The 16,896-nt window shown below is 44.2% G+C and overlaps 1 protein-coding gene across 4 annotated transcripts in view; it reads right to left on the bottom strand.

Annotated features, from left to right (window-relative positions):
- Nucleotides 1–16,896, bottom strand: part of LOC145256395 (ribonuclease Oy-like) — a 456,188-nt gene that overhangs the window by 230,767 nt on the left and 208,525 nt on the right. The window contains exon 3 of one of the 4 annotated variants that reach the window (XM_080115253.1): nucleotides 15,844–15,912. The exons of the other annotated variants lie outside the window; for them this stretch is intronic. Coding sequence (XP_079971379.1) covers nucleotides 15,844–15,881 — 38 coding nt within the window. The 5' untranslated portion in view covers nucleotides 15,882–15,912. The remainder of the gene's footprint in view (nucleotides 1–15,843; nucleotides 15,913–16,896) is intronic. 4 annotated transcript variants of the gene reach the window in all.

Genomic DNA, 16,896 nt, shown 5'->3' on the forward strand with positions numbered 1-16,896 from the left:
TACTATTATGGAATATGGACATTGCTGAAATACAAATATTATTTAGGAAGCCATTCTTAATGTTTGGAGGGGATCATTTTTAAATTTTCTGTACTTACACCTACCAATTTAATAATTCTTAATATGTGGAAGGGAGAGAGAATTTACTGACCGTGCTGAAATATAAACGTTATTATTAAGACAGCCATTCTTAATATTGGGAGTTTTTTTTTTTTTTTCTAAATCTTCTGTACTTCTACATAATTAAGTAATTCTTAATATAAATCGGGGGATAGTATTTTACTATTATGGAATACGGACTGTGCTGAAATACAAACGTTATTATTTAAAAAGCCATTCTTAATATTGGGAGGGGAACTTTTTAAGAATCTTCTGTACATACACCTAAAAATTAAATAATCTATATATATAAAAGGCAAAATGTGTGTGACCATTTTGTGTATGTCTTCAAAAGGCTTTTCTCGCAGACGGTTCCGGGGTCGTTACGATCGCTTACAACTGTTTATATGGGTCCTAAATAATAATATGTACGATTTGGGAAAGTGCGTCGCATCTAGATTTATTTACACTCTTACAAAATTATTGCTATTTTGGCTTCCCACATGTTGATGAGGCTTTTTCGTATAAAAAGCGAAACTAATTGAAAGTTAACAACGAACAACGTTCTCGGCATTGCGCCGGGAAAAATGTCCAGAAGCAATCAGCTTTGATCAATGTTGTACATCAGACAATTGTTATTCAATCTGGACAATTGGGAGCTGGTTCCCCTCCCCCAAACATCTGTTGGGGGAAAAAAAACGAAAACAGTGACTTCTATTTGACCTTCTTAATTAGGTCAAATGGAAGCAGCAGAGTTAACTTTTATTGCGCATGCCTGTTTTTATAGTTCAATAAATAAATTCAAACCTGGGTATGTTGTATGTATGTCGCGGTGGCCTAATGGTAACGTCGCCCATTTTTTTTTCACACATTAATTTCCAACTCAAGATTACGGGTTCGATTCTCATACTTACCTACCAAAACATTTTTTTTTTATTTACCCCCCCCCCCGGAGTTCTGATTTACCTCAAGACACCCGCGCATCGCCGGGTACCCCCCGCTAGTTCTTAATAAAAGGCAATTTAATAATTCTTAATATGAGGAGGGGGGGGGATAGAATTTAACTATTATGGAATACGGATCGTGCTTAAATACAAACGTTATTATTGGGAGGGGAACTTTTTTAGAATCTTCTGTACTTACACCTAACAATTAACTAATCTAATCTATAAATATAAAAACGAAAATGTATGTATGTTCGCTTTTCCTCGATGCCCACGAAAGACTTCTTTCAAACAAGCGCTTGCTCGCTTCACAACTTTTTAAAACTTTTTATATCATCTATAAATTGTAATATCTATGAATTATCCATGGAGCTCGCCTCCCTATTTAATTTTATTGACTTTCAAACCTTAATTATTCCACATTTCCCGCATCGGCACGCGTTACATTCGCTTTTCGGTATAAAAAAGGCGAACCTCGACTCTAATCACAGGCCCAGAGCCAGTTTGTTCAATGTCGACTTCGTCATATCAGACTGTAGCTTTCATTTCGAGACGAGGGAACGAGTTTTTAAAAACAAACAAACCCATTTATTCAAAACTGTCCTGCACAAAATAACTGCTGAATACCTATCGCCTTCACGTCAATCAAAAACGCGCACCTGTTTTTTTTTAAAACACTTTACTATTTTCCAACTGCGCGTCGTCAACGCTTCGGGATTTTTTCACATACAAAAAATGTGAAGTAAAAAAAAAAAAAAAATGCTTACAAAAAATATTAACCATCGATGTTTTTACTAAAAAAACAAAAAACAAAGCGAGACGCCATTTTCCTTTTTAGTAACACTTCAGGATAAGGAAGACGAAGAGAGAGAGAGAGAGAGACACGCAAACAGAGAGAAAGAGAGAGAGAAATGTCTAGACAGGAAACGAGATTCGTTTTACTGCGTTTTAAAATGTAAATAAACAAACATATGAGTGATTGTATTTGATCACATCCCAAGCCTAGGAACAGATGGTATTTATTTGCTCCCCCACCGAGCAAATTAGGCACAAGGCCAATTTTTAATGTGAGGAGTGAAGGGAGGGGGAAGGGAAAAAGGGGACCAGCTCCCGAGAGGTGGGAAATGGGAGCTGGTTAAAGGTCAGGCATGTGGGGTTGCCCCCACATCTGGTCTTTGCTAGTCATAGCTTGCAGTATCTGCTGGAATGCTGGAACAGATGGTATTTATTTGCTCCCCCACCGAGCAAATTAGGCACAAGGCCGATTTTTAAAGTGAGGAGTGAAGGGGAAATGGGGACCAACTCCCCGGGGAGTAGGGGAGCTGGATAGTGACAATTGGTATGAAGGGTTGCTCCTACATTGACCAAGGTCTTATATGTGGAGTCGCCCCCACATAGGGTCTTTGCTTGCAGTATCTGCTGGAACAGATGGTATTTATTTGCTCCCCCACCGAGCAAATTAGGCACAAGGCCAATTTTTAATGTGAGGAGTGAAGGGAGGGGAAAGGGAAAAAGGGGACCAGCTCCTGAGAGGTGGGGAATGGGAGCTGGTTAAAGGTCAGGCATGTGGGGTTGCCCCCACATCTGGTCTTTGCTAGTCATAGCTTGCAGTATCTGCTGGAACAGATGGTATTTATTTGCTCCCCCACCGAGCAAATTAGGCACAAGGCCGATTTTTAATGTGAGGAGTGAAGGGAGGGGGAAGGGAAAAAGGGGACCAGCTCCCGAGAGGTGGGAAATGGGAGCCGGTTAATGGTCAGGCATGTGGCGTTGCCCCCACATCTGGTCCTTGCCAGTCATAGCCAGTCACAGCCAGTCATAGCTTGCAGTATCTGCTGGAACAGATACTACACTTTGATCTTATTTATTTATTTTATTGTTGTCAAAAATTGCAAATTACAATAAAAAATTATAAAAAACAAAAATATCAAACAACAAAATTAGGCACAAGGCCCTATAAGAAATTGGGAGGGGGAGGGTACAGGGTCTTTTTGACTATCTAACAGATGAGACTTTGAAGTCTTACTCTTGACTGGCAACATTTACCAAAATACCTCAATCACTCTGTGGATCTTAATCTAACTAATACCCCAGCGTTCAGTGTAAAAAATAACTTATGTACAATTTGTAAAAACTTATCTGTGTGTTGTGTGTGCATTTTTTTTTTTTTTTTTGTGTGTATATGCATGTGTTAGAAAATAAAGTTCGATTTCATTCGTAAAATAAAGTTCTTGAATTAATTGGAATAAAATGTACGTGGAGTGGGAATAAACTACTACAAATGTTCATTTCAAAAAATAAGAGAAAAGACTACTAATGTGTTGTTAGTAGGACCCCCCTGTACTATTCTATGTGGTTAGATTTCCCACTGTTTTCCGGGGAACCGAAAACAAGCAGGGCATCCCTAATGGGTTTGGGGAAATGGCCTTAATAGAGGTGGGAGAAAATAAAGCAATGGATGGAGGGGGTAGGAAGGTGACCTCTGAGTAGCGGGATGACCGGGGGCATCAGAAAATAAACATGAGGAGCAGAGGGGTTGGGCAGACTCAGAGGTTCTCTAATCCCAAAGAAATAAAAAATCAGGGACAGGATCTCATTCGTACCACCAGTCAAGAGTCACTTTACTGAACTATGCTAACCTAGGCGGGATGGGTTCCGAAGGACTCAGCACCGCCCGTGCCATGCTCACGGAGGGAACACAAATTGAAACCTGGCTCCTCGACGGATGCACAAACTAGTGCTGTGCACCCACCTCTTGTCAAAATCCACTCTGGGCAACCCCTTCCAATCGCATCTGATCTTTACCTTAAGCAAATGTTTAAAGTAAACGATCAGATCCCGATCCGGAACAGATGTCCCTTCGCGGACCAACTTGAGGCGCGTGATCCAAATGACCATGCACGCTACTGCTAGGATCGCCAGGAAAACCAAACTTTCCTCCCTGGGGAACGGCGGCTCCATGTTGTACACAAAAGTTCCTACGTCGAGATCGGGCGGACACTCGGCATCGATGCGAGCTGTTACCCCCTCGACGTACTTTAAAAGGGGCTGTATCCGGCTGCAACTAAAAAACGCGTGCTCGATTGTTTCGGGCTCGCGTTCCTCACAGCACGGACAGAAGCGCCTGGTATGTTCTTTATACCGGAAAAGTTCGTCGAAGAGGGGCAGCGCATTTCGGACCAGTCGCCAAGTCAGGGAGAATTCCGAGTTATTCAGAATCTCCCGTCCCGGCGCCCAACACCATTGAGAACGGACAACCTCCATCGACCATCCCATCCGCCTACAAAGTGGATCCTTCGCGGTCCCCTCCACTAAATCCCGATACAGTTCCTTCCTTGGCTGATCGAGGACACTGGTCCCCGGCAAAGCTCTAAGAGCGGTTCGGCATTCGGAGAAGAACTTGGACTCCCCCTTCGGTCTACGACGACCTTCTACCGAAGGGTTGGGTTTGAGATTGGGAAACGAGTTCTCAACCACAGGGACCCAAGGAGCGTCTCCTTCAAGCGAACGACCCAGGAAAGCCAATCTCTCGGCGTTTCTGTGACACAAGAGACTGGGCTGGCTCAGGCCTCCCTCGCTCGGACGTTGAACACAGACCTCTCTGCAGACATAGTGCTTACCCTCGTTCCACAAAAGTGAATCGAGGCGCCCTTGTAAGCGGGTTAGGCGTTCTGCAGGGAGAGGAAGTACAGACAAACGGTAAAGGATGAGCGGAAAGACGTATGTAGCACACGCCTCCGCCCGACCCTTCAAGGACAATTTCCTTCCAATCCAAGTCTTCACTGACGATTTGACCTTAGACTGTACTTCCGACCAATTCTTTTCCAGCTGAAGTCCCGGTCCAAACCAGACACCGAGAATACGGACCGGTCCATCGGTCCAGCTGAAAATACCTGGAAGCGAGTTTACCCCGGTCCAGGCCCCCAACCGCAGGCCAGCAGACTTGCTACGGTTGAAGATGGCCCCTGTTACTTCTTCGTATCGAGCGAGCGCCTCGACCACCGCTTGAATGTCCGTGAGGCAAGACACGAACACGGTGACGTCATCGGCGAACGCGGAAACCCTGGCTCGTGTGCCTCCAGGGAGAGCTATTCCGCGCAGGACTGGTGTAGCCGCCTCGTCCCTTAACTTGCGAAGGAGGGGTTCCAACGCCAGGACATACAACAGAGGCGACAGCGGACAACCCTGTCGCACCGACCGAGAGACAGCGAATGACTCCGACAGCTTACCGTTGATCTGCACCGCTACCGTCGGCCTGTCATACAGAACAAAGATCCACTTGCGGAAGTCCGGATTAAATCCGGCGGCCTCTAACACAGATCCTAGGAACCGATGGTCGACCCTATCGAATGCCTTGGACTGATCTAAACTGATCAGCGCGGCTTCGGCGTCGTCTTCTGTACCCTCTATGATCGAGCGTATCAAATGCAAATTGTCTTGAATTGATCTCCCCTTCACAGCATAAGTCTGGTCTGGTTCGATCAAATCAGTGATGACAACCTGCAAGCGATTCGCAAGAATCTTTGCCAAAATCTTTAACTCTGTGTTTAGCAGAGTCAAGGGCCTAAAATCATCAAAGTTTTCCCTCCCACCATGCCGTTGACCTTTCCTCAGCAATGTGATCACACCCTTGGTCACCTGTCCAGGGATGGAGCCCTGGGCAAACCAATGGTTGAACATATCCTTCAGAAGAGGGACCAACATGGGCGACAGCTTCAAGTAAAACTCGTAGGGTAAACCATCAAGCCCCGGAGATTTGTTATAGCCGACCTGCTTCAACGCAGTAATGACCTCATGTTCAGTAATAAGACCATCACAGCTAGCCGCTCGAGCCGCCGTGAGGCGGGGCGAGTCAGCCAAATAGCTGCCAAACTCATCAACCCTGAGCCTGGGTAGTTGGGTGAAGCGCACCGATAGATGCTCCCGAAACCCCTCGCAGATCTCCCGAGTCGATACTAAAGCGTGTCCTTCCAGGTTATATACTTTACGAATGTACCCATCCGAACCGCGCCTTAAAGCAGCCTTACGCTCAACGGCGTCAACATTCACAGCCTCGTTAGAAACTTTGTTTAACCTAGCCCTAACTACTTGACCTTCATACCGCTCGCTAACCAAGCGATTGAGATCTTGTTTAGCTAGTGCTAACTTTAGGGGGTCCCCCCCTTCCACCGCCCGGGTCAGCTTATCCTCTAAGCGCTTCTTTGCCTCAGCCTTATCTAACGCGAGGCGTTGGCTATACTTGACAGAGAAGCGCCTAATTTTGGCCTTAAGACTAACCCACCACTTACTCCCTGTAACCGCCCCCACTAAAGCCCTCTGAATTAGCTCAGTGACCTTCAACCGGTAGTCCTCCAGCTCCAACAAGGAGCTGTTGAACTTCCAGTATCCGGCCAGTTTAGGCCTAGCACTTAAGTTCAAACGGGCCATAACAAGTTTATGGTCCGAGTGTCCTAACAAGTGGAACGTGGGGCAAGATAGGAAGTCTACATCGCCTCTTCTAACTAACATCCGATCCAAGTAAGTACTTGGATGGGAAGGCACTACAGAATGCCACGTCCACATCTCCCGCCCTGGATGATCAAGACGAAATCTGTCGACGAGATCGCACGAAGCCATCAGGTCAGACAGAGTGCTGTCACACCACGCCGACCCACTAGCCCCCCCGACCTTATCTATACTGGGATCAAGGATTGCATTCCAATCACCCATTAAAACTAACCGTTCCGGATCCACTAAGAAGCCCTCCAACCGTCGAAAAAAGGTTGCCCTCTCTACAGCAGCATTGGGAGCATAAACAGCAACAATCCGAAAAACACTACAATTAACAGCAACATCAACAACAAGCGCCCGCCCGTCCTCGCCTGCGTGAACAACATTCACCGACGCTGACAGGGTGCGATTCACTAGCAAGGAGATTCCACGACTATAAGTATTGCCATATGCTGAGTAAACATCGTAATCGTTTACCAGCACCTGACAATCCTCGTCACAAATAAAGTGGGTCTCCTGGATAGCGGCGATATCTACCTTAAGGGACACCAGGTCTCTCACAACGCGCGCGGCCTTGCTTCGACACCTGATGCCCCTCACATTAAATGTAGCCAAGTTTAAAGTCATGTTCACTTACCTTAAGCAGTGTCACAGACGGGTCTGAAATCCTTGGCAGACAGGATGTGGTAGGCCTGACCAAGGCTTCCGGTGAGTAAGTCTTCTTCGGGCTGACCATCCTTGGCCACGCCTCCCACATCCAGGGGAAAGATTAATTTTAGTGCCCTGTATAGTGATGGGTGGACATAGATGGGAGTCCTTCCTTCGCATTTCACCGCTAATTTTAGCAGCGAAGGGTGGTCCATATCAATTATTTTTTGGCCTTGTATGGCCTCCTTAGCTGCCTCCAACATTGACCACAGGGACTCTGTCCGTGCGTCTTTATTTTTTCGCACAAAGGTGGTCAACATTGGAGCGTCTGGAAATTGAGTGGGATCCGTGACATTGTTACAACCAATGTATACCAAATCCCGCAGTTTGTTGTGTTGAGTCTTCTGCTTGCCCTTCAACTCATGGGCTGCTGGCAGAAGACTCGTTTCGTAGAGTCTCTTTCCGGGTAGAAAGGGGAGTTTCTTGGTTCGCTCCGTGCGAACCGGTGCTTTCTCCTTCTCGGATGGTGTAGGAGGCGGAGGAAGAGCAGGGGTTGAGTTTGGTGTTGGGGATGGTTGTGAGTCTCTGGGGGATGAGGATTGGGGGGAGGTTGATTGCTTTGGCTGTGAGGGGGGTGGTAGGTTGGGGGATTCAGCCTCGGCTTTTTGAAAAAAGTCTTTCTCAGGTTCCCCTTTGTCTTCCTGCTCTTCTTCCTCCTTGACTTTCTGGACACCTCGTCTGAAGATGCCTCAGTTGCTGGGTTGGTCTCTCCCTCGGACACCACCTCCTCCTCCTCAGACTCTTGTAACTTCCTTTTGGTCGAGGAGAGAGGAGTCTCCGTGTCCATGGGAGCTGGCTTGTCAGTTTGGTCTACGGTCACCGTCCGTTTGGGCTTGCTTTTTCCATTCCTTCTGGTGACCGTTGACCATTCACCCTCTGTTGTGGTTGCCGGTACAGACGTCGCGGGAGCGGCTGTGACCGTGACCGAGGGTTGGGAGCTTCCTGCGGCCTTGGTTGCTGGTCTTGCTGGTGGCTTCTTGGGACAGTCACGGGCCATATGTCCCTGCTTCTGGCAGTGCCAGCAATGTGGTCTCCTGCCTTCCACTATTATTGACAGGGTCCATTTTCCGAATTTCAGCATCGCTGGAACCCTGTCAAATTCGGCTCTTTCCAGGACCATAGTTAATTTATAGTCCCCGGTCATGACATTGCGCTGACCGCGGACTGGGGAGACAGTTTCCACGTCTCCGTACTGGCTCATAATAGCCCCCAGCTGTTTGGCCTCCAAATGGCATGGGACGTTCAATATGGAGACGTTCGTCCTCCTTTTGTTCAAGTACTCTGGCTGGAGCTTGATGTTTCGCCAGCTCAGGTTCGTCTTGGAGAGGCGGATTGCCTCTTCTTTGGTAGGCAGCAGGATGTCCCACATGGCAAAGCTCCTACGACAGATGTAGCTGGCCGGGATGCTTAAGGCCACCAGCATCTCCACCATGATATCTTTGTTGACACCGGCTAACCCCCTGGTCTTTAGGTTGGAAGTGACCAGGGAGAGGACTCTATTCTGGAGCTCCTCCACTTGTCCCGGCAGGGGAATGATGTTGATCCCCTCCGTGTACTTCTTATAGGTTTCCTTGAACAGAGTCCTGTAGTCCTCCGGTGTCATTTGGTCTTCTTTCCTAGGGCCCCAAGCCGCTACCTCGTTCGCCTGGGGTTTTGATGGTCCCGGGCACGGAGTGTCTGACTTGGTCCCTTTGGCATGTTGTTGTTGCTGCTGCTGCTGCATCGGCTGGGCCTGTCGATGGGTTGATGTCACATTTAGAGTCGGCCATTCCTCCGTCTTTTCCGCTTGGGAAGGCTTCCTCTCCTTGTTGGGCGTCTGCGGACTGGGTAATTTTGCCGCTGACGTCTTGGTTTTGGAGTCAGGGGCTTTGCCGAGTGATGGTAGCTCAGCCCCGCACGCTCCTTTAGGGCTATCCTCCGTGGGTGCGTTTTGGTTGTCAGGCACCCCTTCCGCCTGGAATAGCCTGTTGAGGGACGCGATGGTGTTATCGATGAGCGCCTTCGTTCTTAGATTGGCGTCATCATCGTCCTCTTCTTCTTCCCCCTGGGCCGGGGGGTTGACTTCTTGGGGGGTTGGAGTCTCTGCTATTTCATCCGGGATGGCCATTCCAGATGTGCTCCCTTCCATGGGAGAGGATGTTGGGACATCTGGTGTATCCACCCGGGGAATTTCTTCGTTAAATCCACCGACGGAAACCTTGGTGGAAGCTCGGTCGGCTCCGCTTTTAGGGGTGTTGCCCTCCTGGGGAGCAAGGGGTGGGTTTGGTAACCCCGGTTGCTGAGCCTTATCCTGGGGAGCAGCGGGCTGCTTCTCTCCCCTATCTTCGCTTGTGCCAGCTGTTTTGGCGCATTTTGCTCCCCTCGGAGGGGAGTCCTCCGAGGGAGAGGCGTTCGGTCTTGCCCCTTTTTTGGACGGCATCCCGTGGTCTACTCAAGTTCGCTGACCCCGTGACGTCGAACAAAGTGTAGCGTGGGTGGGGAGAAAAGAAAAAAGGAGGGACGGGGGGGAAGGAAGAAATAAGGGGGGGGGTTTAGAAGGGGCGGGCTCTTGAAGAAAAAAGAGTTTCGGCCTCCCCTCACGGGGATGCCTGGTTAGCAGCTCAAATCCCCCCGCGAGGGGGGAGAGCAGAGAAGGAAGACGCAGTGGGTGCTAGCGGAACAGGGCGCCGCGTCGCAATTAAGAGCGAGAGGGGATAGGCATCTCCGCCCACTGAGGGGAGCCGAGACGAAGCACCCACCCTACCCCACGTCCCCCTGCCCACTTAGCTACCCAAACAGAAGCGATAAAGGGAACCCTGTCTGCTCAATCCTCTGGGAGAGCAGCGAAAGGATAGACAAAGTTTTGGCCTGGCAGGTCAGAGTGCTGCTCAGGCAATTAAGGGTGGAGAAAGTAGACCATCTCGGTCTCGAGAGGTGAGACCAAAACGAAGAAAAAACAACAACAAAAAAGAAAAAACCAACAAAAGCAGGTCACAACTACCAACTTAGTGGTGCTGGTCCCGAAATTCCAGTCTCCCAAAAGAGGGGATCGGTTTTCGGGTCCTAGCTCCCACAAATGCGGAGTTGGTCCTTCAGGTCCTGACTCCCCAAAGGAGGGGGTCTGGTCCTTGCAAACGAAGGTTAGTAAGTGAACACCTTAAACCTAGCCCGAGAGCCCGGTGGTGGATCCCTTCTAAGAGCAAAAGTTTCGTAAGCTGAAGAACAGATACTATACTTTGATCTTAGTCAAAAAGACCAAGTAAAAAAACATGCGTATTATATATTTTTCGTATATTAGTTGGAATTCTAAGAACAGAACCGTCTTATACAGCTTAATTTTCTCCCGAGCATTATCTCCTTTTAAAAAAAGATGCATAATTTATATTTACTTAGTAGGGGTGGGGAAGGATGAAATCGCTTTAATTCTAAGAACAGATACTACACTTTGATCTTAGCCAAAATTATATATTTTTGAGGAAGGTGAGAGACATATTATGAGTTAGTGGGAGGAGGGGGCGAAAGATTAAACCACTTTATTTCTAAGAACAGATACTACACTTTGATCTCAGCCAAAAAACCAAGTAACCGTCTTATACAGCTTAATTTTTTGCCGAGCATTATCTCCTATTAAAAAAAGATGCATAACCTATATTTAGATGTCATATTCTAAAAATCACATAAGGCCATCCTTATTTTCGATTGACGTTTGTTTCTCTCCTTATTTTCTTAGTGGAGGTGGGGGGGAAGGATGAAACCGCTTTAATTCTAAGAACAGATGGTATTTATTTGCTCCCCCACCGAGCAAATTAGGCACAAGGCCAATTTTTTAATGTGAGGAGTGAAGGGAGGGGGAAAGGGAAAAGGGGACCAGCTCCCGAGAGGTGGGAAATGGGAGCTGGTTAAAGGTCAGGCATGTGGGGTTGCCCCCACATCTGGTCTTTGCTAGTCATAGCTAGTCATAGCTTGCAGTATCTGTCGGAACAGATGGTATTTATTTGCTCCCCCACCGAGCAAATTAGGCACAAGGCCGATTTTTAATGTGAGGAGTGAAGGGAGGGGGAAGGGAAAAAGGGGACCAGCTCCCGAGAGGTGGGAAATTGGAGCTGTTTAATGGTCAGGCATGTGGGGTTGCCCCCACATCTGGTCTTTGCTAGTCATAGCTGGCAGTATCTGCCGGAACAGATGGTATTTATTTGCTCCCCCACCAAGCAAATTAGGCACAAGGCCAATTTTTAATGTGAGGAGTGAAGGGAGGGGGAAGGGAAAAAGGGGACCAGCTCCCGAGAGGTTGGAAATGGGAGCTGGTTAAACGTCAGGCATGTGGGGTTGCCCCCACATCTGGTCTTTGCTAGTCATAGCTAGTCCTAGCTAGTCATAGCTTGCAGTATCTGCCGGAACAGATGGTATTTATTTGCTCCCCCACCGAGCAAATTAGGCACAAGGCCGATTTTTAATGTGAGGAGTGAAGGGAGGGGGAAGGGAAAAGGGGACCAGCTCCCGAGAGGTGGGAAATGGGAGCTGGTTAAAGGTCAGGCATGTGGGGCTGCCCCCACATCTGGTCTTTGCTAGTCATAGCTAGTCATAGCTAGTCATAGCTTGCAGTATCTGCCGGAACAGATGGTGTTTATTTGCTCCCCCACTGAGCAAATTAGGCACAAGGCCGTTTTTAATGTGAGGTAAAAACCAGCTCCCCTAAAAGGGGTCACTCTGGTTACCAAAAATAATAATTGTCCCAGTATAGAGGGTCTCCCCTCCATTGACTGGTACAAATCATCCCAAGTGCAGCATCTGCCGGAACAGATGGTGTTTATTTGCTCCCCCACCGAGCAAATTAGGCACAAGGCCGATTTTTAATGTGAGGAGTGAAGGGAGGGGGAAGGGAAAATGGGGACCAGCTCCCGAGAGGTGGGAAATGGGAGCTGGTTAAAGGTCAGGCATGTGGGGTTGCCCCCACATCTGGTCTTTGCTAGTCATAGCTAGTCATAGCTTGCAGTATCTGCCGGAACAGATACTACACTTTGATCTTAGCCAAACGACCAAGTAAAAAAAAGATGCGTATTGGAGAGAGGGAGGAAGGGACAGGGAATCAGTTGGTGCATATGTAGGAGCAAAATACCCAACCTCGCCTGTAATAGAATGACATAGTACTAGCACGACATATATACTAGCTGATTACCCGGCATGGCCTGGGATTGGAAGAACACTCGGCGACGCTTGGGATTGCAAAATAATTGGTTGATGTATGTACTAGCAAAATGACCAATGTCGCACGGGATGGATTACATAGGTGGGTATCTGGACTAGCAAAATACCCAGCATAGCCCAGAATTGGATAAAGTAGGTGTATATGCACTAGCAGAACAACTGGCGTCGCCCGGGATTGTATGACATAGGTGGATGTGTACTAGCAGAATACTAAGTGTCGCCTGTGATTGTATTATATAGGTGAAGTATAGGTCCAATTCGAGAATTTTGAAGGTGTTTGTGCAGTATAGGTCCTATTTGAAAAAATTTTGATGGTGCTTGTGCATTATAGGTCCGATTTGACAATTTTGAAGGTGCTTGTGGATTATAGGCCAATTTGACAATTTTGAAGGTGATTGTGCAGTATAGGTCCCATTTGACAATTTTGAAGGGGCTTGTGCACTATAGGTCCAATTTGAAAAATTTAGATGGTGCTTGTGCAGTATAGGTTCAATTTGAAAAAAATTAGAAGGTGCTTGTATATGTCCGATGTGAAAATTTTGAAGGTGCTTGTGCATTATAGGTCCCATTCGACAATTTAGACGGTGCTTGTGCAGTATAGGTCCAATTTGAAAAAAAATTATAAGTTGCTTGTGCAGTATAGGTCCAATTTGAAAAATTTAGAAGGTGCTTGTGCAGTATATGCCCGATGTGAATAATTTAGAAGGTGCTTGCGCAGTATATATGTTACAATATGCAAGTGACCTCCCTTGGATGTAGCTTCATTGTCGAATTCCATTATATTAATATACAATCATTGTTATAATATGCAAGTGACCTCCCTTGAGTGTAGCTTCATATCTGTACTAGCAAAATACCCAGCATAGCACAGGATTGGATAAAGTAGGTGTATATGCACTAGCTGAACAACTGGCGTCGCCACATAGGTGGATGTGTACTAGCAGAATACCAAGTGTCGCCTGTGATTGTATGATATAGGTGAAGTATATGTCCGATTCAACAATTTTGAAGGTGTTTGTGCATTATAGGTCCTATTTAAAAAATTTTGATGGTGCTTGTGCATTATAGGTCCGATTTTACTATTTTGAAGGTGCTTGTGGATTATAGGCCGATTTGACAATTTTTAAGGTGCTTGTGCAGTATAGGTCCCATTTGACAATTTTGAAGGTGCTTGTGCAGTATAGAGTTGATTTGAAAAATTTAGATGGTGCTTGTGCAGTTTAGGTCCAAGTTGAAAAATTTATAAAGTGCTTGTGCAGTATAGGTCCAATTTGAAAAATTTAGAAGGTGCTTCTGCATTATAGGTCCGATTTGAAAAATTTAGAAGGTGCTTGCGCAGTATATATGTTACAATATGCAAGTGACCTCCCTTGGATGTAGCTTCATTATCAGTTGCAATTAGATTAATATACAATCATTGTTATAATATGCAAGTTTCCTCCCTTGGGTGTAGCTTCATTGTCGAAGTCCATTATATTAATATACAGTCATTGTTATACTATGCAAGGGACCTCCCTTGAGTGTAGCTTCATTGTCGAATTCCATTAGATTAATATACAATCATTGTTACAATATGCAAGTGACCTCCCTTGAGTGTAGCTTCATTGTCAAATTCATTTAGATTAATATACAATCATTGTTATTACATGCAAGTGACCTCCCTTAGATGTACCTTCATTGTCAAATACCATTAGATTATTATACAGTCATTGTGATAATATTCAACTTACCTCCCTCGGATTAAGCATCATTATGGAATACCATTAGATTAATATACAATCATTGGGGTAATATGCAAGTGACCTCCCTTTGATGTAGATTCATTGTCGAATTCCATTAGATTAATATATAATCATTGTTATAATATGCGAGTGAACTACCTTGGGTGTAGCCTTATTGTCGAATTCCATTAAATTAATATACAATCATTGTCATAATATGTAAGTGACCTCCCTTAGGTGTAGCTTCATTGTTGAATACCATTAGAATAATATACAATTATGCGGGTTAAATCTTAAAACAATGATTGTCGAAATTAGTAACACATCATAGAATAATGAAAAATTATTAAATCTGAGTTATTTGATTGGTGTTCGTAATGAAATAGACAGGCTAGAAGATGTATCAAAGTTGTTATTTTTGTAAGAGGAACGGGATCATATCGGTTAATGAGGGGGCAATTATTTGGGTTACTTTATTAACAATAATTCTGGAAATTAGTAACATATCCAAGAATTATGAAAAATGGTAAAATGTGAGTAAATTGATAGGTGTGTTTGTAATGAAAAAAAAAATAGCCATACAATGTCTGAAAGTGTTTATTTTAGTAATAGGAGGTGGCGATAATGTGGATTAACTCTTGAAAAATTATTGCCGAAATTAGTAACACATCCAAGAATTATGAAAAATGAAGTTTTAGTTATTTGATTGGTGTGTTTATAATGAAATAAACAGCCCAGTCAATGTAGCAAATTTATGATTTTAATAAGAATTGGGCGATTATATGTGCGCACTCATTAAATTTGATTGTCGAAATTCATAACATATCCAAGAATTATGAAAAAATGATGAAGTGTGAGGTATTTTATTGATGTGTTTGTAATGAAATAAACAGCTCAGAAATGTCTCAAAGGTATTACTTTAGTAAGAGAAGAGGGATTATGTGATTGAACTCAGAAAAAATGACGTTTGAAATTAGCAACATATCCAAAAATTATGAAAAATGATGAAATGTGAGTTATTTGATTGCTATATCCATAATGAAGTAGACATACCAGACAATTTATGAAAGTTATTATTTAAGCAAGAGGTGACGATTATTTGGGTTACTTCATTAAAAATAATCATCGAAATTAGTAACATATCCAAGAATTATGAAAAATGATATGATGTGAGTTACTTTGTTGGTGGGTTTGTAATGAAATAACCAGCCATACAATGTCTAAAAGTTGTTATTATAGTGATAGAAGGGGGCGATAATGTGGATTTACTCATAAAAAATGATAGCAGAAATTAGTAACATACCATAGCCTATGTATCAATGTTTTTATTTTAGTAAGAGTGGAGGCGATAATAAGTTAAATCATGTGACATGGTTGTTGAAATTAGTAACATATCCAAGAAAAGTGAAAAAGGATGACATGTATGAAATTATGAAAAATGATTAAATGTGAATTATTTTGATGATGTAAGTTAAATCATGTTACATGGTTGTTGAAATTAGTAACATATCAAAAAATTATGAAAAATTATTAAATGTGAGTTATTTTGATGATGTGTTTTAATGAAAAACCAGCCTAGACAATGTCGTTACGTTATTATTTTAGACAGGTGAGCGATAATGTGGGTTAAATTGTGGAAATGTGTAACAATCCAAGAATTATGGGATTCAACGAGATATGTCAACATGTATACTTACAGATTACTAGGAGTCACCCTGGATTCAATGAGATACATGCAAATGTATGCAAGCAGAATACATGGTCACCTGGGATGTAATGAGATAGATGCAAATATATACTAGCAGAATACTTGACGTTGCCTTGGATTGAATTAGATTGATTCAAATATATACTAACAGAATACCTTGCGTCACCCAGGATTTCATGAGATGGATTGAGATATATACTAGCAAAACACCCAGCGTTGCCCGGGATTGAATGAAATAGGTGAGAATATATATTAGCAAAATACCTGGCATCGCTTGGGATTTGATGAGATACATGTGTAGCATATTACCTGTCCTTGCATATACATGCTGTAAATTACCTACCCTAGGTAAGATACAATTATTTCATATGTGTAATACTGTTACGTTGTGCTATTATTGTTATTATTATTAAGTGTTCTTATTAGTAAGGATAAGAGTCTTAAGAGTGTTCATAGAAGTAAGAGATCTTTGATGTTCATGTGTGTGATCATGTTGTGAGATATGGAGACATTAACAGGTGTATATAAAGAGAGAGTGAGAGTTTATAAATGAGAGAGATTGCATATAAATACATTTTGAGAAGGTGTTTTCATATCTAGATAGACAGACCGATAGGTTGGCATTTATGCCGATGGATTGACAGGTTGGCATTTATGCTTTGACAGTTCGTATGAACGGGAGTGTTTATATAACATAAATAGATACATATACTTTCTAACACATATTTTTTAGATGATGAATTTCAAATGGTTTTTACACATAAATAGACAATACCTTTTTCATGTAATGATGGACACAGGAGACGGTAGTTATAAAAATATGATGAGCATTTATTCTTCCACTGACCCCAATGGCTTTGCATCCAAGAATTCAAAGTTTCTTCTTACATTTTCTTTTTCTGCTTTAAACCCTCTCGCTTCCAGACGGGCCAAGGTTCGAACTGGTCAGACTCTCGTCTGACTCTGACTCTCTGCCTCCCTTCTTCTGACTTCTCACTAACTAACTAACTCTCACTTTCTATATTGAGAAATCCATGCATGT

Source organism: Euprymna scolopes, chromosome 32 (genome assembly GCF_053919585.1).
Source record: "Euprymna scolopes isolate OS-2025 chromosome 32, ASM5391958v1, whole genome shotgun sequence".
In the NCBI taxonomy this organism is placed as follows: domain Eukaryota; kingdom Metazoa; phylum Mollusca; class Cephalopoda; order Sepiida; family Sepiolidae; genus Euprymna; species Euprymna scolopes.